Source organism: Chiloscyllium punctatum, chromosome 2, assembly GCF_047496795.1.
Source record: "Chiloscyllium punctatum isolate Juve2018m chromosome 2, sChiPun1.3, whole genome shotgun sequence".
NCBI lineage: Eukaryota > Metazoa > Chordata > Chondrichthyes > Orectolobiformes > Hemiscylliidae > Chiloscyllium > Chiloscyllium punctatum.
Window position 1 is genome coordinate 127,970,406 of NC_092740.1, and position 25,233 is coordinate 127,995,638.

Below are 25,233 nucleotides of genomic sequence, written 5' to 3' on the forward strand. Positions count from 1 at the left end.
TAATCCAAACCCATTTGCCAGCACCCGGCCCATAGCCCTCCAAATCTTTCCTATTCATATACCCATCTAGATGCCTTTTATAATGTTGCAATTGCACCTCCACCACTTCCTCTGGCAGCTCATTCCATACACGCATCCACCATTTGCATGAAGCGGTTGCCCCTTAGGACTCATATCTTTCCACTCTCACCTTATTCCCTCTAGTTCTGGACTCCCCCACCCCAGGGAAAAGATGTTGGTTATTTATCCTATCCATGCCCCTCATGATTTCATAAACCTCTATAAAGGTTATCCCTCAGCCTCCGACGCTCCAGGGAAGATAGCCCCAACCTGTTCAGCCTCTCCCTATAGCTCAAATTCTCCAACCCTAGCAACATTCTTGTAAATCTTTTCTGAACCCTTTCAGGTTTCACAACATCTTTCCAAAAGGAGACCAGAAATGCATGCAAAAGTGGCCTAACCAACATGACCTCCCAGCTCCTATACTCAATACTCCTGACCAATAAAGGAAGGCATATCATACGCCTTTCTCACTATCCTATCTACTTGCAACTCCATTTTCAAGGAACTGTGAACCTGCACTCCAAGGTGTCTTTGTTCAGCAACACTCCCCAGGACTTTACCATCAAGTGTACAAGTCCTGCAAAGATTTGCTTTCCCAAAATGCAACACCTCACATTTGTCTAAATTAAACTCAGTCTGCTATTACTCAGCCCATTGGCCCATCTGATCAAGATCTAGTTGTAATCGGAGGTAACCTTCTTCACTGTCCACTACATCTCCAATGTTGGTGTCATCTGCAAACTTACTAACTAGACCTCTTATGTTCATCTTTCTTGCTAAAAGCATCTTTCTCTCTAAGCATCTTAAATAAAAAGATGCTGGGATGTGGACATTGCTGGCAAGGCCATTTTTTTTTGACTATCCTTAACACTCGTGAACAGAGTAACTTGCTGTGCCATTTCAGTGGACAATTATGAGCCAATCACCCTGCTACAGGTTTGGAGTCACATGCCAGCCAGACTAGGCCAGGTAAAGATGGCAGATTTCCTTCACTAATGGACATTTAGTGGAACAGATTTTTTTTAAAAATAGTAACAATCATTGTTAATAATGGGGACTTTGAAATAGACACTAACTCTACATTCCAGATTTATTATGGGATTTTAACTTGCAACACCAGCAATTGTTTATTTAAAACCTATGCCCCCAGTACATTGGTCTGGACTTCTGCAGTTCTAGACCAGTGACATTACTACTAGGTCAACATCTCTCCCTCTAAAAGGGACAACTATAGTGCTAGAATTTAACCTTTTAAGTCAAAGGCAGTGAGGGAATGGTCAGCAGTGATGAAGAAAAATAAATGAGGGATGTGCAAGAGACCAGAACTAGAGAAAGATGCTTCAGAGGGTGTAGACTGGAGATAGTGAGGAAAGGTTGAGGCAAGGAAAACTTGATTTTTTTTTAAATTAAAAAGACACATTCTTACTGGGAGCCAGTGCAGTTTAGTGAAAGACATGGGTGCGTTAGGCTAAAGGCAAAGTTTTAGAAATCCTCAAGTTTACAGAAGGTTTAAAGGACAGGCCAGCCAGAAGACAGCATTGGAATGTATTAAAACAGTGTAGTTGTAAAAGCTCCATGTATGGAAACAGAATCTTGTGATCGCATACAATCTACAGAAAGTTGACAGGATCATTTCTCAAAAATGCAAGTTAAAAAATGGCAGAGTGGATGCTGTCTGAACTGCTGTGCTCTTCCAGCACCACTAATCCAGTATTTGATTTTCAGCATCTGCAGTCATTGTTTTTACCTTACAAACTATATGTGTCAATTAAAGCATTGTGAATAATTCTGGGCACTGCATGGATGTTGAAAACTTAGTGTGCAATGGAGAATTATTAGACTGTATTTACATCTACATTAGCCTGGCTGCACCTGGTACAGTACTTTCATGGCAACCCATCTGAAGTGGTTTGCACTTGCAGTAATGGTGACTGGTCTAATAATAATCATCCCACGCCAAGTTCACTAGCTTGGTAAAAGGGGCCTTTCTCATATCTGCCCAGAATGCTCTGGACTCCAGAACCTGTGCCTGGCCAACACTGCACTGCTGTAACATGAATGACCAAGGGTTAGGACCATGCCATTATTGCATCATCTACAATAGAGGTGTGTGCATTGGCCTATTCTAGTCATACAATGCATGAAGGTCTTAAATTAAAAAGAATACTCAGGCAGTTTGCTTTAAAGTTTAGTCTCAGGATATGAATATCTTAAGGGTTATAAAATGATGGGTAATGGCAGCTATTACATAGTCAATTTCTTGAGATTTAGTCAAATATATAGAAATAACAATGTCTAATGGATGATAAAGAAAAAACGAAGTAAGAGGCAATTCAGTTCAACTAGTCCACGTTGGGACTTTATGCACCACAGGAACAGAGCAGCACAGTGGTTCAGTGGTTAGCACTGCTGCCTCAATGCTAGGGACTCTTGATTCCAACCTCAGGTGACTGTGTGTGGAGTTTGCACATTCTCCCAGTGTCTGCATGGGCTTCCTCCAGGTGGTCCGGTTTCCTCCCATTGTCCAAAGATGTACAGGCTATGTAGATTAGCAATGCTAAATTGTCCATAACGTCCAGGGATGTGCAGGCTAGGTGGATTAACAAGGGATGTGCAGGTTTACAGGGATAGGGTGGAGGGAGGGGGCAGTCTGAATGGGATGTTTTTCAGAGGGTCAGTGTGGATTCGAAGGACTGAATGGCCTGCTTCCACGCTATAAAAAGACTCTATGAAGAACCGCCTCTCAAATTTTATCATGCAACATATCCTTCTATTCTTCAGTCATAGGTTTATTCAGCTACTCCTTAAGTGCTCCAAAACTATTCACCTCAATCACCCCATGTAGTCGAGTTCCACACTCTCACCAAGGTCTGGATGAAGAAGAATTTTCTTTCCTGAGTTGTCTAATGGTGTAGTGTTTGGCTCAAAGCCCTATTTGAAAATTATTGCAGTGAAAACTTTTACCCCTTGCATATACATTTCACCTATTTAGGGAACTATACTTTCTATCCAAGTACAGTTAATATTAGTTTAAAATCAAGCAGTTTTATATGTTGCTGCATAGTTGGTTATGCTCCCTTAATCTTTTCCAAAATAAAAGTGGAAATATACTCAATAAAGCTATTTTTCCTTTTCCAAGCTATACACAAACAATTTTCCATCTCTGAAACACATTTCAACAAATTCTTTTGCACAGAATTCTGTGGGAAATACAGATTGAGAAAAGACATTGTCCACATAGAACTCGCCTCTCCCCTTTGTTATTGTTTTTCCAGTTTTATTCCCATCAGAAACATGGTAGAGGCTGGTCATAAAAATTCTTCCACAGAAGTGTTGCCAGGTTTTCAAGGAAACCAAAACATTGAAGAAATTCAGCCTTTTTTTTTAGGGCTTTTATTCCCAGCACAATGCAGTGCTTCTCTCCTGAACGTACAGCAAGTACTGAAACAGAGTGTTAGGCAAAGGTGCCAACAACTTGTTTTAAAGACATTAATTTGTACACGTTTTGGTTACATAAACATCAAGTCTTTGCTCAAGTTTCACTGCAGGGTCATAATGAATAGAAAAATAAACATCAAAGTCTAGAAATCAAGTTTAAAAGAAAATCAGAAAATGTTTGCACATTGCAGACAGATGAGTCATCACATCTAGCTCTATCAGGTTCTAATTAAGACGACACAAACTGTCATATTCTGAATATTGTTGTTACAAAAATATACTGATTTGCATTAAGCAGTTAAACAAATCGAATGTTACAGTAATCCAAAGCCCTGCCCTTGAAAGAAAAAAGGGTACATAATATGTCAGTGGAATATGTTCCGGTGTCAGTTGTGGCTCAGTGGATAAGATGCTCACCCGAGTCATAAAGATCACGAGGTCTTAAGTCCTAATCTAGGGGTTTTGGCACAAATATCCAGGACACCACTCCTGGTGCAGGATTGACAGAATCTCAGTTAACATTTCTGGTACTTTCCTTGACTAGAAATGCAGATGCAGAGAAATCACTCTTTTAAAAAAAAGAAATATGAAAAGCTCAAGCAGCTAAAATTTCTCTCGTCTTTCCTAGCCATTGGTGAGACTTAAAATGTATCAAAATTGAGGGACTCTCCACCAGGATCAACAAAACCTTGAAAATTCTTCTTTGCTGGCCCCACCCACCACATGCCTGACACAAAGTACTGTAGTTCAACAGCCCATATTGACCATGACTTCTAATAGACAATAACTACTTTTTGTTTTGCAGGTGGTTATCACTGGCCAAGTCAGGAATCAGTTTCTCTGTGTAAAACATCCCAAAGTGCTTCTATTACTCTGAGTCACATCTTGAAATATTAGGTGATAAGCTCGCTCAAAGAGAAAAGGTTTTAAAATGGCATCTTTAAAAAAAGAAGAGGAGAAAGGGATGCAATTAAAACTAAGCAGGTGAAGACACACTCGCTAATGGTCCAATAATTAATACTGGGGATGCTCAAGAGGGCAGAACTGAAAGATTGCAGAGGTCTCAAGATTGTAAGGCTGAAGTTAGGACTAGGCAGGGGAGGGAGGGTTGGAAAGTTAGGGGGAGAAATGTGTCTATTAGTAGAGTTTTACTATAAAAAAAGATAAACAAGCTCCAGCTTAGTCAGTTTATTTTGACCTTGAGTTTAGGGCAATCCTGTGATGTCCTTGGAATTGGATAGCTGTATAGAGCTGTGCTCCTGACCAAGGAAGAGTGACTAGTTAACTAGGTTACCTTAGACTGAAGACTTGGCAATAGTCCCAGACCAGAATTGTTGGGATAAAACCCTAAAGAGATTACTTAAAGCAGGGTACATTCAAGCAGATATGTGATGTGATAAATCCAGGAAGAACCTATCTTCAGTTCCAATCTAAAAGATAAAGTTACAAGTGACTTAAACCTTATGAGATGTTAGATAGAGTGACTGGTCGGAGAAAGATGTTGTTTTGGTTACTAAACAGAAGTGTTTTTGAAAAGTTAGAAAGGAAATAAAACGTAGTATTTTGAGTCTTTACTTTTAAAGGAAAAATCATTGAATTTTTATTACAAGCAGATGGTTTGGTTTATTCTAATTTATCTTCTTCATATCTTTTGTTAAGAAATACCTTTCAAAAATGTTATTTTCTTTCATGATGAGAATTTGCATTATACATTATATCATCTGCAAACTTGCGGATGATCTTCAACTTGCATTTAGTTTGCACTTTGCGCTACTTCAACATAACCCTGAAGAAAAAGTGCTAATAAAATACAGGAAAGTGGAGAAATCACTAAATATAGAAAATAGCAACCAGGTTTTCCACTCAAGATCCCAAAAATATCAAATGTAATTATCGGTTTTTGTGATGTTGGTAAACACTGGCTTCAAGACAGCAGGAAGAAAGCCTCACCTCTCCTTAGAAATAGTGACAAGTCCTTCAGATATACCTGCTGGGATCTTGATTTTCCTCTTTTGTAAAAACAAACACATTCTATTCATAAAATTTGCAATCAAATGCAGTAGTATTTACATTTAGCAAATACATTATTCTGGGATATTAATCTAATATCTTAAGCAGAGGACTATACCTTTGACAGTGCTAGCATTGACAGAGTTAGACGATGGGCTATTTTTGCCTATACCTCTCCTCCCCTCAACCCCACCCCCAACCCAAGACAAACTCTTGTAACCTTGGTTATAAAACTTATGCTGAAGAAAAGTACATGTCCACCAGCATTATAATTTCCAAGATAATGCTACAGCCAGCATTACTAAAGACAGAACTGGACATCCATCGCAGAGAGAAGTCTCACTCTTCAGAGTGCTTGCTGTTGCTGTCCCACCCAGTGGGCTGCTCTGTAATGAGCGCTGTCAGGACTGCAATCAGGCCTATGGAGAGCACCCCACTGGTCAGCAGAGTGAAGCAAATGTGGGGTGTGGAGGGAAAGGGGGCTCTAGACCATGACAGATGGGTTTGTTTGGAATGCAGAGTCTGCAAGCACAATGAAAGGAATGGGGAGGGGCTTCTCAAAAGATAGTACCCTTCCTTCTCACTGCTTCTAAACCTTTTTTAAAAAATCCGGTCTTGTTGTGTTCTCTCACATAGTCAGTAACACTTTTAGAGACATGCTCATGTTATTACCACTATCATAATATGTGACTGGGAATGTAATGGTATCATGCTCCAGCTTACCCTGGGAACATGAAGTGTGATACTAGTGGAAATGTCATCTAACGCTAATAAAACATTCCTATACAATAGTTAGCTGCTATAAAGGGCGGTTGTATTTTTAAATACCATGATATTCACACCCAGTTTAGATTAGATTCCTAACAGCGTGGAAACAGTCCCTTCGACCCAACAAGTCCACACCGACCGTCCGAAGAGTTATCCACCAAGACCCATTTCCCTCTGAATAATGCACCTATCACTATGGGCAATTTAGCCACTGCTGTGAGGCAGCAGTGCTAGCCACTGAGCCACCGTGCTACAAAGGATAATTAAACACAGCTGCACAGGAATTCCTGATGACGAGCTTATGCTCAAAACATCAACTCTCCTGCTCCTCGGATGCTACCTGTCCGGCTGTGCTTTTCCAGTGCTACACTTTTTGACTCCAATCTCCAACACCTGCAGTCCTCTCTTTCTCCTATATTATAGCATGGGCAAGGTAATACGGGAGTCAACTGAAACTTTTAAAGATGCTCCATTAACTCTTAATTTAGATAATGGCAGGTGGGCTGCAGATTTTCACCCAAATTCCAAATCTTCAAAAACAAAATCACAATGAGCTAGGCACCCACCTAGTTTATGCAATATCCCGTACTCCTAAAATACATCCCTGTCCCCCCACACACAACCTGCAGGGCCATGTCAAATCCAGATCTTGGGCTGAAAATCAAACCCAGTCGAAGGGGATTTTTTTTGGGGGGGGGGAGCGAATAAGAGGGATCGTGCAGGGATAAATCATCCAGTTTCAAGCCTGAATTCAACTTGTCATCATTATGATTTTAAGCAAATCAGTAAAGATAAAACACAAGTATTCTAGATACAGGAACAAGTCTAACAACATAACAAGCAAGTCTGAAAATAAATTCAAATTCAGTCTCCAAGGTAAAAGAAAATTTAAATATTTTTAGGACAACTTATACCAATCACGTTGGAGGAAAATATTCAAACCCAATATTTTTGAAAATAAATTTTTCAGAACAAACTAAACCATTTTTCTAAAAAAAGGTAAATAATTGGTTTCCACAGATTAGGTATTTGCCAAGGTAAACCATCCTACGTCTCTCAGCTTGGAGATTTTACTGAAGCACAAGTTCCTTGCAAACAATGCACTCTTGGTAATGTCAAAATCTGATTGCAAGATAAAACAAAAAAAAGAGTACAGATAAATAAATCTTTGTAGACTAACAGGCATACACTGCAATCTAAACTGGAATTTGCAGAATGTTATCACCATCAGCTACAGAGGTCATGGTTTGAATCACCCAACATGAAAAATATTGACGTCACTTCTGTAGCTGTTCAAGACGCTTGTGCATTGAAAATTGAGCCACACAAAACTAATCCTTTACATTTAATTTCTATATAACACTCTTGGGAGGACTTTGGCGAGGATAAAAGAGATATGCTAAAATTATTCCAAAAATATGGGGACCGCCTGGAGAATCTAGGGTTGTTCTTTGAGTGGAGAAAACCAGCAGGAAATTGGGTAAGTCAGAGTTCTGCAGAAAAATTGTGTTGGCACCAGCCAAAAAACTAGCACCTAACTATTCCAATCTCATTTTTAGCAATTGGTATATAGCTTTGTATACTGACATCACAAGTAAAAGTCAAAATACTTCGAAATTTTGAGGGTCTCTGTCTCTACTGTCCCAGCAGGCAAGTGATTCCAGATTCCCACCACCACCTGCGTGAAAGGGATTTTCCCCTCCTCACATCTCCCGAAGTCCTCTGTCCCTTACCTTAAATCTATGGCTCCTGGTCACTGATCCCTCCACCAAGGGAAAAAGATTCCTTTCTGTCTACCCTCAATTTTATCCATCTCAATAATTCCCTCCTCTGCTTCCCCTACTCCAACAAAAACATCCATGGTCTAACCCTAATTTCTCTTCATAACTAAAATTCTCCAGCCCAGGCAACATCCTGGTAAATCTTCTCTGCATTCTCTCCAGTGTAAACACATCCCTGTGAATTCCAGAACTGCATACAGTACTCTAGCTGTGGCCTAAACAATGTACAGTTCCACCATAACCTCATTACTCTTTAAATATCTTGCCTCAGCTAATAAAGGAATGCATTCTATTTTCCTTAACCACTTCAATCTATCCTGCTACCTTAATGGCTGGTAAACATGCACACCAAGCTCTTTGATCCTTGGTGCTTCCTGGGGTCAATTGTGCATAGTGTCTGGTTTGCTTTGCCCAAGTACATCACCTCACAATTATCTGAATTGAATTCCATTTGCCACTGATCAGCCCATCTATATCCTCCTGTAATCCAAGATTACCCTCTTCATTGTTTACCACCAATTTTCATCCACAAAACTTACTGATCAACCCTCCTACATTAAAGCTCAAATCAGGAATATATGCACCACAAACAGCTAGGATCTCCACTCTGATTCCTGATGAAGGGCTTTTGCCCGAAACGCCGATTTCGCTGCTCGTTGGATGCTGCCTGAACTGCTGTGCTCTTCCAGCACCACTAATCCAGTATTTGGTTTTCAGCATCTGCAGTCATTGTTTTTACCTCCCTGTGGAACCCCACTGGATACACAGACTTGTAGTCCACAAAAACGATCCTCAACCATCGCCTCTGCTTCCTCCCACTCGGCCAATCCTGGATTCAATTTGACAAAATTTCCTTGAACTCCATTGGATTTTTACCTTTAAATGATCAGTTTCCCATGCAGAACCTCATCAACAGCCTTGCTGAAGTTCAAATAGATTAATCAAAAGCATCTACACACCTGGTCACCTCTTCAAAAAATTCAAATCAAGTTGATTAGACATAGTCTCCTGTGAACAAAACCATGCTGACTGTTCTGGATTAATCCCTGCCCCTCGAGGTGCAGATTAATTCTGTCCCTCATGATTATTTCCAATAGTTTCCAATAGTTTAGACTGACTGGCCTATAGTTTACTAGTTTATCCCTTGCTCCCTTCTTTAATAATAGGATCCCATCTCCTGTCCTCTAGTTCTCTGGCACCTCTTCTGTGGCTAGAAACAAAATGAAAATGAATGCTGCTGCCCCTGCTATTTCCTCTCTTCACTCACTCAACAACCTGGGATACGTTTCAACTGATGGTGGAGATTTGTCTCCTTATAAGCCTGTCAGACCATTGACAACCTTCTCTGATAAGCTAATTTCATTCCTATATCACAGTCTTTCTCCCCGATTCCTATACCCACACAGTGCCTCTCACCAGTGAGCACCAACACAATGCATTCATTTAGAACTCTATGTCCTCCAGCTCCTCGCACAAATTCCACTGTGGCCCTTAATGGGCCCTAACCAATCAAAGTCTAAATATCTTTTTCCTCTTAAGTGTACCCATGAAACAATTTCAGATTTTCCTTTATTTTAGCTGCCATTATTTTATCACGCTTCCTTTTCACTCTTACTTTCCTTGCACATTCTATATTCCTCGAGGCCTTCTGTTGTTTCGAGCTATTAGTATCTCCCTTAAGTCTCAATTTTTTTCCTTTTTACCCAACCCTAAGATATCCAGGGCTCACAGGATTGATTGATACCACCTTTTATCTTCATTGGAAGATGCTGGCCCTGTACTGACCCCACTTCCTTCTTGAAGGAGTCGTCTTGCTGTGTCAGAGACTTACCTGAAAGTAAACTACCCCAGTCCAGTTTGGCCAAATCATATCTGATATTAAAAGCCTTCCTTTCCCCCAGTTTAGAATTTTGATTTCAGGGCCATTTTTGTCCTTAATCTTGAATCCAAGAGTTATTATCACACTCCCCACTGATACTTTGATAATTCAACTTGATACTTCCCTGGCTTCATTATCTAAAATTAAAGTCAAGGATTGTTCCCTCTCTTGTAGGGCCTTGTTTGTACTGGCTTAAAAAAATCTTTCCTAAATGCATTTGAAGAATTCTGCTCCCTCTAAACCTTTCACACAATGGCTACCTCAGTTAAGCGTTGGGGAAATTTAAATATCTCCCCAACTATTACTACTCTATTAGTTTTACACTTCTGAAATTTGCTTACATACCTTCTCGGTCGTTCCTCTGACTTTTTTGGGGGCGGGGGGTGAATTCTTTTGTACACTCCCAATGTTATTGCTTGTGTTCAAGACAAAGAATCCTGATCAGTAAAACGTTCGCAATGGTTGAGCAGTTGGTAAACAGCAGCACAGACTTGGAGAACAAACCAATAATACAAGAGGAAATAGTTTTTAAGATATACACAAGTTGTCTATATTTGGATTGTAGCACCCAAGACTGGTAGATATAGACAACGCAGCAAGATGGACATTTGAGGAACAAAAAAACTCAAGGATGTAGAGAGATAAGAGAGCCAAGGATTGTGACTGAATTGTTCTTCAATAAAACAAAAAGGCACTGACTCGATTAGTCAAATGCCTTCCAGTGCTGCATTATAGACACATTTAGAAACAAAAATAGATCAATTGTTTACAGCACAAAGGAAGAGACCATTCAGCCAGTCATATCATGCTGGCTCTCCGCCTTGTGCCATTCCCCCCACCTCTTGCCTGCAACCCTGCACGTTCTTCCTTTTCACATAGCAATCCAATTACCTCTCTTTAAAGCCTCAACTGAATTTGCCACAATCTCAGACAGCAATTCAATTCCCAGCCACTTGCTGTCTCACAAAAAAAAATACCCTCGTGCCACCATTTTGTTTTTTGCCAATTTCCCCGATCTGTTCCCGTTCATTCTTGCTCCTTCTACCAGCATCAACATTTGCTGAGACGTACAACAGGATTAGCAGGCATGAAGGACAGACAGACACCAAACAGGTCTTGCAGAATTCAGCAACAGCGGAGGGTTTATGTAGAAGCAAAAAATGTCCCAAAAATATTTTGTAGGAGAGATAATCAAATAGTCTTGCAAGAAAAATAACTTTTAAAGTTGCTACATTGAATATTCCAGAAACAGACTGATTTGTTGCTGATTTTGATATTTTGTGTGAAGGGGTGACTGAAAAGTTCTGCATTACAAATATGTAATGAACCCGGAGGGATTTAGAATCATAGAGATGTACAGCATGGAAACAGACCCTTCGGTCCAACTCATCCATACCGACCAGATATCCCAACCCAATCTAGTCCACCTGCCAGCACCCGGCCAATATCTCTCCAAACCCTTCCTATTCATATACCCATCCAAATGCCTCTTAAATGTTGCAATTGTACCAGCCTCCACCACTTCCTCTAGCAGCTCGTTCCATACACGTACAACCCAGTGTGTGAAAATGTTGCCCCTTCTGTCTCTTTTATATCTTTCCCCTCTCACCCTAAACCTACACCCTCTAATTCTGGACTCCCTGACCCCAGGGAAAAGATTTTGCCTATTTATCCTATCCATGCCCCTCATAATTTTGTAAACCTCTATAAAGGTCACCCCTCAGCCTCCGACACTCCAGGGAAAACAGCCCCAGCCTGTTCTGCCTCTCCCTGTAGTTCAGATCCTCCAACACTGGCAACATCCTTGTAAATCTTTTCTGAACCCTTTCAAGTTTCACAACATCTTTCCGATAAGGAGACCAGAATTGCACGCAATATTCCAACAGTGGCCTAACCAATGTCCTGTACAGCCGCAACATGACCTCCCAACTCCTGTACTCAATATACTGACCAATAAAGGAAAGCATGCCAAACGCCTTCTTCACTATCCTATCTACCTGCGACTCCACTTTCAAGGAGCTATGAACCTGCACTCCAAGGTCTCTTCGTTCAGCAACACTCCTTAAGTGTTACCATTAAGTGTATAAATCCTGCTAAGATTTGCTTTCCCAAAATGCAGCACCTTGCATTTATTAGAATTAAAATCCATCTGCCACTTCTCAGCCCATTGGCCCATCTGGCCCAGATCCTGTTGTAATCTGAGGTAACCCTCTTTGCTGTCCACTACACCTCCAGTTTTGGTGTCATCTGCAAACCTACTAACTGTACCTCTTATGCTCGCATCCAAATCATCTGTGTAAATGGCAAAAAGTAGAGGGCCCAGCACCAATCCTTGTGGCACTCCACTGGTCACAGGCCTCCAGTCTGAAAAACAACCCTCCACCACCACCCACTGACCTCTACCTTTGAGCCAGTTCTGTATCCAAATGGCTACTTCTCCCTGTATTCCATGAGATCTAACCTTGCTAATCAGTCTCCCATGGGGAACCTTGTCAAACGCCTTACTGAAGTCCATATAGATCACATCTACTGCTCTACCCTCAATCTTCTTTGTTACTTCTTAAAAAAACTCAATCAAGTTTGTGAGACATGTTTTCCCAAGCACAAAGCCATGTTGACTATCCCGAATCAGTCCTTGCCTTTCCAAATACATGTACATCCTGTCCCTCAGGATTCCCTCCAACAACTTGCCCACCACTGAGGTCAGGCCCACTGGTCTATAGTTCCCTGGCTTGCCCTTACCACCCTTCTTAAACAGTGGCACCACGTTTGCCAACCTCCAGTCTTCCGGCTCCTCACCTGTGACTATCGATGATACAAATCTCTCAGCAAGAGGCCCAGCAATCACTTCTCTAGCTTCCCACAGAGTTCTCGGGTACATCTGATCAGGTCCTGGGGGTTTATCCACTTTTAATCGTTTCAAGACATCCAGCACTTCCTCCTCTGTAATCTGGACATTTTGCAAGATATCACCATCTATTTCCCTACAGTCTATATCTTCCATATCCTTTTCCACAGTAAATACTGATGCAAAATATTCATTTAGTATCTCCCCCATTTTCTGTGGCTCCACACAAAGGCCGCCTTGCTGATCTTTGAGGGGCCTTATTCTCTCCCTAGTTACCCTTTTGTCCTTAATATATTTGTTAAACCCCTTTGGATTCTCCTTAATTCTATTTGCCAAAGCTATCTCATGTACCCGTTTTGCCCTCCTGATCTCCCTCTTAAGTATACTCCTACTTTCTTCATACTCTAAGGATTCACTTGAGGCTATCCTGTCTGTACCTGACATATGCTTCCTTCTTTTTCTTAACCAAACCCTCAATTTCTTTAATCATCCAGCATTCCCTATACCTACCAGCCTTCCCTTTCATCCTAACAGGAATATACTTTCTCTGGATTCTTGTTATCTCATTTCTGAAGGCTTCCCATTTTCCAGCCGTCCCTTTACCTGCGAACATCTGCCTCCAATCAGCTTTTGAAAGTTCTTGCCTAATACCGTCAAAATTGGCCTTTCTCCAATTTAGAACTTCAACTTTTCGATCTGGTCTATCCTTTTCCATCACTATTTTAAAGCAAATAGAATTATGGTCGCTGGTCCCAAAGTGCTCCCCCACTGACACCTCAGTCACCTGCCCTGCCTTATTTCCCAAGAGTAGGTCAAGTTTTGCACCTTCTCTAGTAGGTAGATTCACATACTGACTCAGAAAATTGTCTTGTACACACTTAAGAAATTCCTCTGCATTTAAACCTCTAACATTATGGCAGCCCCAGTCGATGTTTGGAAAGTTAAAATCCTAGGGTTTTGGGCGTGTTAACCTCCTCCAGATTCAAACTGCCCTCACTATCAGCAATTCTGCAATTGCAGTTGCCCCCTCAGAAATACCGTCTACATGTTAGAGATATTTTCATCTGCAATTCAATTGTCAGAACAGGAATATCTGATAATGTTTTGACATGTGGTACAGTTTAAAATACAAGATCCAAATTCCTGACAAAGCCGCAAGGATATTCCACTGGACATCCCTGGGAAAATTTAATTATTTTGCTTCTCAAGTTTCCTCAAAATAAATCTCAGTGGAGCCCAAAATACATGAATTGAGCTTCATAATTCAAGGGGAGACAGAGTAGTGGTAATACAACTGGACTAGTAACCCAAATGCCCCAGTTATGCTCTGGGGCATTGGCTAAGAGCCCACCACAGCTATCGGTGATATTTGAATTTCACTAATAAAATCTTCAATTGTAAGCTAGTCTCAGTAATGGTGACAAGACCACTATCATCAATTGTTGTTTAAAAAAAAGGGCAAAGTGGCTCAGTGGTTAGCACTGCTGTCTCAAAGTGCCAAGGACCTGGGTTCGATTCCAGCCTCAGGTGATTGTCTATGTGGATTTCGTCTCAGTCCAAAGATGTGCAAATTAGGTGAATTGGCCATGCTAAATTTCCCAGTGTTCAGGGAAGTGTAGGCTTGGTGCATTAGGCAGGGAAATGTAAAGTAATAGGGTGGGATCCTCTTTGGAGAGTCAGTGTAGACTTGTTGGGCCAAAATGCCTGTCTCCACACTGTAGGGGTTTTATGAATACTGATTTCCCTCAGGGAACAAAGTCTGTTTTTAACCTGATCTGGCCTACGTGGGACTCCAGACCACAATGTGTTTGATTCTCAACTTTCCTCTGAAACGGCCTAGCAAGCTATTCAGTTCAAGGCTGATTAGGAACAAAAAGAGGCAAACACCAACTTTACCCATGATGCCTCTAATCGGATCAGAAATCCCATAAGGGGAGCTCTAAACTGCACTTGTGCAAAACAAAAACTTTGATTTCATGATTAGAAGACATTGGAAAGTAAGTTCTGAGTGAAATGCAATTCTTGCTATTTTGGAAACACAGCAACCCATCTCTACACAGCAAACTGGCACATGCAACGTGATTAAGGGCCAAGTAATGTTATATGAGGAAGTAAGGTTGAGGAAGTGAATGTTGAGAGGTGCCTCAAGCATTACCCAATATAATCATTGTGTGATTTTGGAGAAGATGATTTGCAGCTCAGGTTGTAAGTTTGCTCGCTGAGCTGGTAGTTTTTTCGCTGTGGAGTCTGGTCCATCGCCACCTGTTGGTAGGTACTGATATCTGAGAATAGCATGTTTGCTTTCTCTCTGTACTGTGTTCTGTTCAGGATGATGGTTATGCACCCTTTGTCTGCCAGTAGGATTATGATACTTTTGTTTTTTTGAGTCCTTCCAGAGCTGTCCTTTCCAGTGTGTTGAGGGTGTTCCCTTCTTTCTTTCTGCTTAGTGTTTGTCCTACTGTCTGTCTGATAGCCTGCTGGATTTCTTCCACAAGTCTGTTGTCTTTCAGGGTGGATTCCAGTGCTGCTAGGAAGTCTTTTTGTCCACGTCCCTGTAGTTGAAGCTCATCCCACGTACTAGGATGGCTTTTTCCGTGTCTGAGTGCGGTCGGTCCGACAGGTTCTTTATCCAAGTCTCTAAATTGTCTGTGTTATTGCTGTGCGTAAGCTTGGCCAGATTTTCTTGGAGGGCTAATCTTTTCTGTGTCTTGGTCTGCTGTTGTTTAGTGTTTAGATTAGATTAGATTCCCTACAGTATGGAAACATGCCCTTTGGCTCAACAAGTCCACACCGACACTCCAGAGAGTAACCCCACCCAGACCCATTTCCCTACCCTATGTTTACCCCTGACTAATGCACCTAACACTATGGGCAATTTAGCGAGGTCAATTCACCTGATCAACACATCTTCAGATTGTGTTGATTGCTCATTCTAGCGAACTTGTCCATTCATGGTCAGTCACGTTAGTTTACAGAGCTTCTTGACATGAAGTGTCTCATTCGCTTTTGTGAAATCTATTGTGGGCATGATTTATCATTTCTCATGGCATCCTGCGGCCGTAGTGTTCTGCTGTTCTTCTGGCCAGAAGAATAACAAAACACTACGGTTAGTTTGTGTTTGACGTATCTTGGTTATACCTGTTTCTCAAGGCATTTGTGTAGGAAGTACAGTTGTTGGCCGGTAGTGCTCCGTTGGATGGACTTGGTTTCCCATCTTCCGGCTAGTTTGAGCGTATTGCGTCCATTGTGGCGTTTGAAATTTTGAAGAAGATTTGTAGCTCAAGTTGTGGATCGTTTGTAAGTTTGCTCGCTGAGCTGGTAGAGCTCATGTACAATATAAATAGGGACTAAACAAACATGGTTACATTTTGAAACAAGCCAAGCTAAGAAAGTTATTCAAAACTTCTAGGAAGCAATCTTAAGAAAACCAATGCAAAAATACAACAATTTTAAACATATTTATGACAGCAGATTTCTTTCCCCAGCTAACCTATTCCTTAAATGGGATGCGGGCACTTCTGACAAGAGCAGTATTTCTTACCCCTCACCAAGTTCCCTTAAATTGAGTGACTTGCTCGGCCATTTCAGCAGGTAGTTAAGAGTCATCTGCATTACTAGGTTTGAAGTCACATGCGGGTCAGACCATGTAAAGATAGCAGATTTTCCTTCCTTGAAGTTTATAAGTGAAACAGATGGTTTTTACAAAAACAGAGAGCCTCATGGCACCTTCGCTAGAGCTAGCTTTGAAACCAAATTAATATATCAGGAATTAAGTCCCACAAGCTGCCTTGGTAACATTTGAACCAATGGTCCGAGAACATTAGACTGGGTCTCCGGGTTACTCGTCCAGTAACACTACCACTGCACCATCTCCCCAAAACGAGACACCAATATTACGAAGAAATATTCCAGCATTTGAAACAATACTTTGGTTAAGTGAAAAGAGGATATCCCTCAAAAATGCAAGCTTTGAGCCAAAAAAGAAGTTGGAAATAAGGGACCTGTATTACATAGTTACTTCTCAAAAAGTATTCAACCAAAGAATAACAATTTGTATTTCAAACTCCTTTAATGTAAAGCATTTCACTAAATTATTTATCAAATCAAATGCCACATAAGGAGTTACGAGCACAAGAAATCTAAAAGTAAGGTCAAAAAGATAGGTTTTCAGAAATGCCCCGACACACACAGAGATTAAGGCAATGGTAGCATGACTGCTGACAGGGCAATGATTAAACACTGGGCAAATACAAGAGCCCAGATACTGTATGTTGGTGGGTTGTGGAGCTGCAGAAAGTTATGGAGATGGGAGATCGAGAGAGGCAAGGCTGTGGAAGGGCTTGAAACAAGAACGAAGCAGTCATTGTGAAGCTGGTGATGAAAAAAGGAAACTGGTTTGAAAAAGACACAAGTAGTATAGCCAATTCGGGTAACTAGAGATCCATTAATTTTGCATCAACAAAACTGGAAAAGTAATAGGAACAATGAAAATTTGAAGATTACCTGTGCAAGTTAAATAATCAACTGCAATCAACACAGTGCTGCCAGCGGTCACCCTTGACCTTTTGTCGGAAGGTTCACAATAGGCTGCTCTATGACATAATGAACCCAAACTTCCAGAAAGCTTTTGCTAAAGTTCTGCATAAAAACGGCTGACACACAACTTCAAGTCAGTGGGTATTGTAGTGTGGGTAAGAAATTGACTGAGAAAGGTACAAGCCACAATTATAATGTCAAGGTCGAAAGACGCCCAGAGTTTAAGCTAAAGTTGGAGAGTTGATATACAAATTGAGTGTGTAAAACTGTCAACAAATTCTGAACAAGTTAGGGTCTTTACTTTAGACAGGAAAGATGGAGAGGTGATAGGTTTGAGTATGTGGAGCACAGGAGAAAGCTATTCCAGGCAAAGGTGAGGACTGCAGATGCTAGAAACCAGAGTTTAGATTAGAGTGGATGCTGGAAAAGCGCAGGTCAGGCAGCATCCGAGGAGCAGGAAAATCGACATTTCATGCAAAAGCCCTGCATCAGGAAAACTATTCCACCCAAGAAGTTGGAGATGTTTATATTCCCCATGAAGATGCTTCCATTTATTATAGATTCACTTAACAGGAGTAGTAGTTACAGCAGCAAGAGACATTCAGAGAGGCATTAGATGATCATTTGAATAGAAAAGATGTGCAGGTTTGTGGGGAAAAGCCAGCAGAAGAGAACCAAATCATGACAATAATTCTGAGAGCTGCTGCAGATACAATGAGCTGAGGCCTCCTTCCATGAAGTAATAATTATGAAATTCTGTAAACAGAAGGATACAGAGAGGGGAAGATGAAGAAAACAAAATAGGGAAAGACTCTGTGGCAAAAACAAGAGGACTGACATAAACTGTACTAGTTTCTGTGCTGTAAATTTCTACATAATTCTATAGCCCCCCAGACAAACACTGAGAAGGGGAGGAGGGGTGAAAGAGACATTTATTGCCTAGAGGGTGGTCATTAAGCCCATCATGCCAGCTCCCTGCAGAGCAATCTAGCCAGTACCATTTCCACATTTGGTCAAAGCCCTGCTCATTAGTTTCCTATAAGTACCATCATTCCTTTCCAAAATCATTGACTGATTTTGCTTCCACCGCCCTCAAGAGCAGCAAGTTCCAGATCATTGTGATTTATGATTAAAAAGTTCTTCCTTGGCCCACGAGCCTTAAGGTGAATCTAGAGTGGACTCCCACCTTGACAACCTTGAGGTGAAGCCCAGCGTGGTCTGGAGGAGAGGTGCTGGCATGGTCTGGGTTGGAAGGACTGTTAACCTGAACTTTTTATTTCTGTAGTTTTTTAATTTAGTCCTATGATTTTGAACTTGCATACCCTAAGGTCTGTAAAAGGTAGACTTTTTATTTCTTTATTTTTTCCCCTTAGAATTTGAAGAATCGGTGTCAAGAGTGTAGTGCTGGAAACACACAGCAGGTCTGGCAACATCCAAGGAGCAGAGGAATTGATGTTTCAGACAGAAGCCCTTCATCAGGGATTACGCCTGAAACAGTGACTCTCCTGCTCCCTCGGATGCTGCCTGACTGGCTGTGCTTTTCCAGCTCCACACTCTTGACACAGATTTCTAGTATCTGCGGTCCTCACTTTCTCCTACTTAAGAATTTGTACCTTGGTACATATGTACCTAAGATGACACCATAAGCAGTAACTTGTAAACTTTTCCCTGTACTCATGCAAGTACATGTGACAATAAGGCTAATTCTAATTCCAATTCCTCATATGCCCATGTAATTCTTGCCCAAACTTTAAATATGGGTCGACTAGTCTTGGTCACCTATGAAAATGTATTTCCTCATCTAGCTTATCTAAGCCCATCATAAACTTCAAACCTTGACGATTTCTGTGCCTCAAGGCAGAAACTGGTCAAAACATTCATTCCATGCTCATACAAAACTATAATTAGCTTTCAATGACTGCACTTTAAGCAATAACTCAAAATTTCCTAAATAGTACATGCTGTCATTTTTTCTACTACAGATGCCAAACCAACATGTGAATTAATGACAGATTTATACTCAACATTTTTCCTTATAGAATCTAGCATTGCAACAATTACGATGTATTGAGCATCTTTTAAAGCAGATTAAGACACGGTCATAATCAAACAAGATCTGGCACTGAGCTCCACAAAGTATATACAGTATTGGGACATGTAACCAAAAGCATAGCAAATACACAACAATTCGGAGAAGGAGTAGGCGCTATCACTCAATGAGATCATGGCTGATCTGAGTGTGGCGTTAACTCCACTTTTCCATCTGCTCCCTCATAATCCTGGACTAGCCTGTTGATCAAAAATCTGTAAACCAGCTTCAAACACATTAAGTGACCCAGATTCCTCCATTCTCTGTGGGAATACCAAAGACAACTCTTCAAGGACGAGTGCCCTCTCACCTTTGTCCCAAATATGCAAACCAAATAGGAATCTGTGGTTCCCAGATCCAAATTTGCAAAAAGGAGAAACATCCCTCAATATCTGCCCTGTCAAACCCTCTCAGAATCTTACAGGTTTCTCAATAAGATGCCATAAGATTATCAATGATTTTTCCACTGGTCAGAGGTTAAAAAAGGCAGCAGAGTCTTAGTACAAGGGGCCACTCATCAGGATCAAAAGAAGCAGGAGAAACCCCCTCACTCAAAAGAGCCACGATTCTTCTAAACACTACATCCCAGAGGGCTGCATATTCTCTATAGTGGATTACAAGCGAGCCTGGAACAGGAAAAAAAATTCATGGAATCAAGAATTATGGGAGTGAAATCAAAAAGGGTCGAGGGAGAAGTGAGGCTTTATGGAGAAAATATAGCAAGGTTTACAATGGGAATTCCCGAGTTAAGGGCCATGTGGATATTTGCAATACTCATGCATTGTTGCACAATTTTGGTTACTCTTTCAATTATGTTATTTTCTAATGATTTTCTTCCTAAAGAATTACATTGCTGCAATAGACAGAAATTAAAGCACATTATATCTATCTCAGAACATAGTGGTGGTGTGCTATAGCTCACTTGGGATGCTAGGAAAACATGCACATTTATATCTATTTTGCATTCTGGATCGATGAATAGTGACAATCAAGAATTCAATGTTTAGGTTTAGATTTAGATTTAGATTAGATTCCCTACAGTGTGGAAACAGGCCCCCAACTAATCCACACCGACCCTCCGAAGAGTAACCCACCCAGACCCATTCCCCTCTGAATGATGCAGCTAGCACTATGGGCAATTTAGTATGGCCAATTCACCTGACCTGCACAGGTTTGGACTGTGGGAGGAAACCCACACAGACACGGGGAGAGTGTGCAAACTCCACACAGACAGTTGCCTGAGGCTGGAATCGAACCTGGGACCCTGGTGCTGTGAGGCAGCAGTGCTAACCACTGAGCCACCGTGCCGTTTCCACCCCACCCAATGTTCTTACTCTCACATGTACAACCAGGAATCTCTCTCACTCTGATCATCTGCATCATCAACCACACATTCACTGGCCATCAAGTCCTCGTGTAAGGTTAAAAGATTTTATGGGAATCTCTCTCTGAACATTAAAGTAATATCAAAGGGTTAAACTGCACTGACTGAATGTTCTGGAAGTGGGTGGGGGCAACAGTCAGGCAGGAATGCGAATGACACCCCCACAACAATTAGACAGTCATTTGCTACTACTCCCCCTACTATTATCAAATTAAACTCTCATTCAATCTCTTCCATACTTTCATAGCAATCCCCAGCCAATCAGGTTTGCTTGTATGATCATCCCCAATGCTGAGGCGTATCACACCTACATTGTCTGAGGAAGAAATAGAACCCAAACTCATTTGCAGGGTCACCCCAAAACTAGGACACATCGCATCTACATTATCTTGGGGAAATCACTGAGTCAGGAGATCATCAGCATAACGATTCTCCAGGATTAGGGCATTACCATTATCTCAGAGAATGATATCTCATCTTACCATTGTACCTGGGGTGACATGTGGTTTGCAGGGGTGAGGGGTGGGGGAGAAAGAGAGAAAGTGGCTAGTGTATCGGTAAGCATTGCCAACTGACCTCTATGTAAAAGGAATGTATTTTCCTTGTTCAGGGTCTTTTTTTTGACTCGACTTGACATGCCTGAGAAAGGGTCAAAAAGGGGTCACCTAGCTTGTACAAGCTTTAATAAACTAACTGTTTGCAGAAGTCAGTGTGTGCAAATTGCATCTTGTATGTGAAACCTCAGGAACAGAACACTAGAGTCCAAATGAAATACAGAACTACTGATTCATACGCAGGGTGGATATTCACTGCATGTCATCCCAAAGCACTGAGATTTATTCCACTTCACCCATATTTGTGTTTCTTTTTGCTTCAAGGAGTTATCTACTTGACTTTCAAATTAAGAATGTTAATCTCCATTTATGACAAAACATTTCATATCCATTCATTACACTAATCCCAAACCTATGTCTCCAATTACCATTGACTAACAATTTTCTTTATTTACCTTTGCACAAGCCATGAAGAATTTTGAAAAGCTTTTACCCATCTGCGAAAAATTTCCCACTTTAAAGAACCTTCCTTCATAAAGTACAACCTTTCATTCACGGTTGAATGAATCTGCACTGTACCTTTAACATGACAGGCACACTTCCTAAGCAGAGTGCCCAAGCTGCACACGATATTCTAAATGTAACTCAACCAATTCAAATAGTACTTCCTATTGTTATTTAATAAATAACATTCCCACAAATCGAAGCCAAAAATCCACCGCATTGGTATTCAATAACAAAGCCTTCCACCCACCCACCACTATACTGACATTTTCCTAACTTATCTCTCAAAAGTAAATTGACCAGCATATCTGTTTGCAGGGCTTAGAAGTTTGTGGACCCAGCACATTATTTTTAATGTAAGAAATCCCACCCTTAATGGCGAAATTAACACATTGTAAAAAGTGAGGTCTTCCATTTTTCAAACAACACACGAGAAGACGGAATGGTTGACAAATAAGAGTGCGAGGCAGAGTGCAAACAGTCTCGTTCAGTTCCTGAGGAACTTGCCTCTCTTAGCAAACTACTGGTCACTCATTCCCACTATTTCAACACACACAAAAAAATCAGAGTTTGAGGTGATCACTCCCTCTACAGATGGCGTTTAAACCGTGCTTAAAATAAAGAGGGAAAGCACGTTACTTCATCGGTCAAAGCAACTAAATCCCTAGTCACCGAATTCTTTCATTCACTTTCATCTTAAATCAACGCACTACTCGAACAGATAGACAATTGCAACAAGGTATGATGCTCATCTTTTGTGCACTGCGGTAACACAGATTCCAACTCTCAGATTACACTTGGCCCAGTTTTTTTAAAAAATCAGATTCAACCTCTTATTAATCACATTTACAATACATGGCGAATCGACCCATCGTGCCATTGCCAGCTCTTTGAAATAATTAAGTTCCATTCTTTCCGCAAAGGGCCTTACAATTACAAAGTGTACGTACAATTTAATACTCAGCCAACTTTATTTAATGCTAGGATTAAATTTAATCCATTATCATGGGAACGCTATTTCACCTAGAAGAGGGGGAGAAATGTACGCATTAAGCTTAAAACAGGGTTTAATGAATTGTTTCCCCCCCCAAAAGGTAAACTGTTTCTTAGGTTAAATTGCATTGTTTAGGCGAAACACAAAGGACGGAAGGAATCGGTCAAAAAGATGCTAATTAATTCACCTCGCCTCTCCTGACGGGCATTTCCTGATGAAACGACGAGCTGGATTTGTTCCCAGCTGTTTTTCACATTGGAATTGGTTGGAATCCGTACTCAGACAACTTCTCCTTCCCCCACAATAAATTGAATTACAGATTAAACATAAAAGTTGTTCTTTTTTTCCCCACCCCCACTCTGTGGAGGCTTCCCTGAAACTCACAGCTCAGCTGCTCACAACATTCTTATTCAAGGTTTGGGAGCATCCACTGCAGCCGAGGGGGAGCAGGGAGGTTGATGCAGGGGCACATCGACCTCGACCGAAGGGCTCTGAACCTTCATCATATCATTTATTAGAAGGCATTCAATTCTTTTCTTTCATTGTATAAATGTGTCGTAGAACATTTTAAAACCGGTGGATGTGCCACCCCTTTACTCTGTGGAACCCCCCTCCACCAAACGTGTGCTGCTCCACATGTAGCAAAGGTTGGGAACGCCCAGTATAAATTTGGAAGTCCGTGAATGCTCGTGTTCCAAGGATTCAGCGACAAAGTTCGCATTTAGAAGAGGAATGGGACATGAAAATTGATTTCATGAAATGTTACCAAAACGGTCAATGAGTCATCTTCGTGTCTACTGAGTTGCAGGGTTGGGCGTTCAAATCCCTCGCACACAAAATTCAGGCTAATAGTAAAGGACAGGTGCTTTCTCTCGAATGAGATAATACATTGGCTCTCTCCGGGGGGAAAAAAAAAGATGAAGAGAGGTGGCGTGGTCCTGGTCTCTCTTCATCTCTGAACCAATATCAGGAAAACAGGTGGTCAATCTTACATTTCTATTTATGGGAGCTTGCTGTGTTTTGACTCTTCGAAGTTGGCAATATTTCATTGCCTCTGGGGAGTTGAGGTCGTAAAGATGTGCAAGTTACTTAGACTCGCACAATGAGGTTTATAAATTCAAATTATGATATTACTGTAATAGTCCTGGCAGTGCCCACTAAACAGCAAAAGCATTGAGTCAACTGGCACCATATGTACTCCATGGTCACCTCTGTGCAGAAGGTCCAAGCATCAGAGTCGGAGAGGGATGAGGAAGACAAGACAGGGGAACATGGGTGAAATGGGGTAGCTTATCTTTTCCCACAAATCCCTAAACATTATGCTAGAGTTCCGCTTCTCTGCAAAATAACATTAAACTTGCACATGCCCCTAAGGAAGGTTCCTAAATCAAAGCAAGCAGGCACTATGAGGAAAACTACATAATATACCAGATGTATTCAACCAAAAGGCACCATTAAACTAAATGTTGATGTCATGATGGACAACATACCCAGCAAGAAGTGGACAGCATTCAGGCTTGGAGTCAGATAAGAGGCAAATAAAGTTCATGTCACACAAGTGCCAGATAATGAACAAGACAGAAGTGAACCATCTCACCATAACAGTCCATTGCTGAACCCCACCCCAGCCCACTGTGATCATCCTTCCACCACTGGCCAGAAATTTAACTGAACCAGCCACATAAAATACTATGGACAAAAGTCAGAGGCTGGAACTCTGCAGCAAGTTATTTATCTATTCATGTCTCAAAGCTCAGCTACCATCTACAAGGCATAAGGCAGGGGTTTGATTGAATATTTTCCACTTTCCAGGATAAGCAACTCCATAAAAGACTGAAGAAGTTGTGTATCATCCAAGACAACACAATTTATTTGATTGATACCCTACCCACCACCTTCAATATTCACTGTCTTCACCACTGATTCATGATGGTAACAGTCTGTCCCATTACAAGAGGCACTGCAAAAACTCATCAAAATTTCTGCAATGGCATCTTTCAAATCTGTGACCCTTGCCAACTGGAAGGACAAAGGCATTAGATGCATTTCTCTCCAAGCCAGACAACATACTGACTTGAAAGTATATTGCCATCTTTCACTGTTACTAGGTCAAAACCTCTCTCCCTAACAGCACCTTTTGTGTATCTAAATCACAAAGACTGCAATGGTTCAAGAAGGTAACTCACCATCGCCTTTAAGGATCAATTAGAGGTGAGAAATAAATGCTAGTTTTTCCAGCAACGGTCAAATTCCATGAAAGAATCTAAATAGCAAGAACTTACATTTATATAGCACCTATAATGTCATAAAGCAACCCGACATGTGTCATAAGAGCAAACTGCTGACCCCACCCTAAAATGATAGGCCTAAGTCCAGTTGGAAAGC

At 41.1% G+C, this 25,233-nt stretch overlaps 1 protein-coding gene across 2 annotated transcripts in view; it reads right to left on the bottom strand.

The window, feature by feature from the left end:
- tjp2a (tight junction protein 2a (zona occludens 2)) overlaps nucleotides 1-25,233 on the bottom strand; it is a 133,961-nt gene that overhangs the window by 89,223 nt on the left and 19,505 nt on the right. Inside the window, exon 1 of one of the 2 annotated variants that reach the window (XM_072588441.1) lies at nucleotides 23,036-23,240. The exons of the other annotated variant lie outside the window; for it this stretch is intronic. Coding sequence (XP_072444542.1) covers nucleotides 23,036-23,056 — 21 coding nt within the window. The 5' untranslated portion in view covers nucleotides 23,057-23,240. Of the gene's footprint in view, nucleotides 1-23,035; nucleotides 23,241-25,233 lie in introns of those variants that run through there. 2 annotated transcript variants of the gene reach the window in all.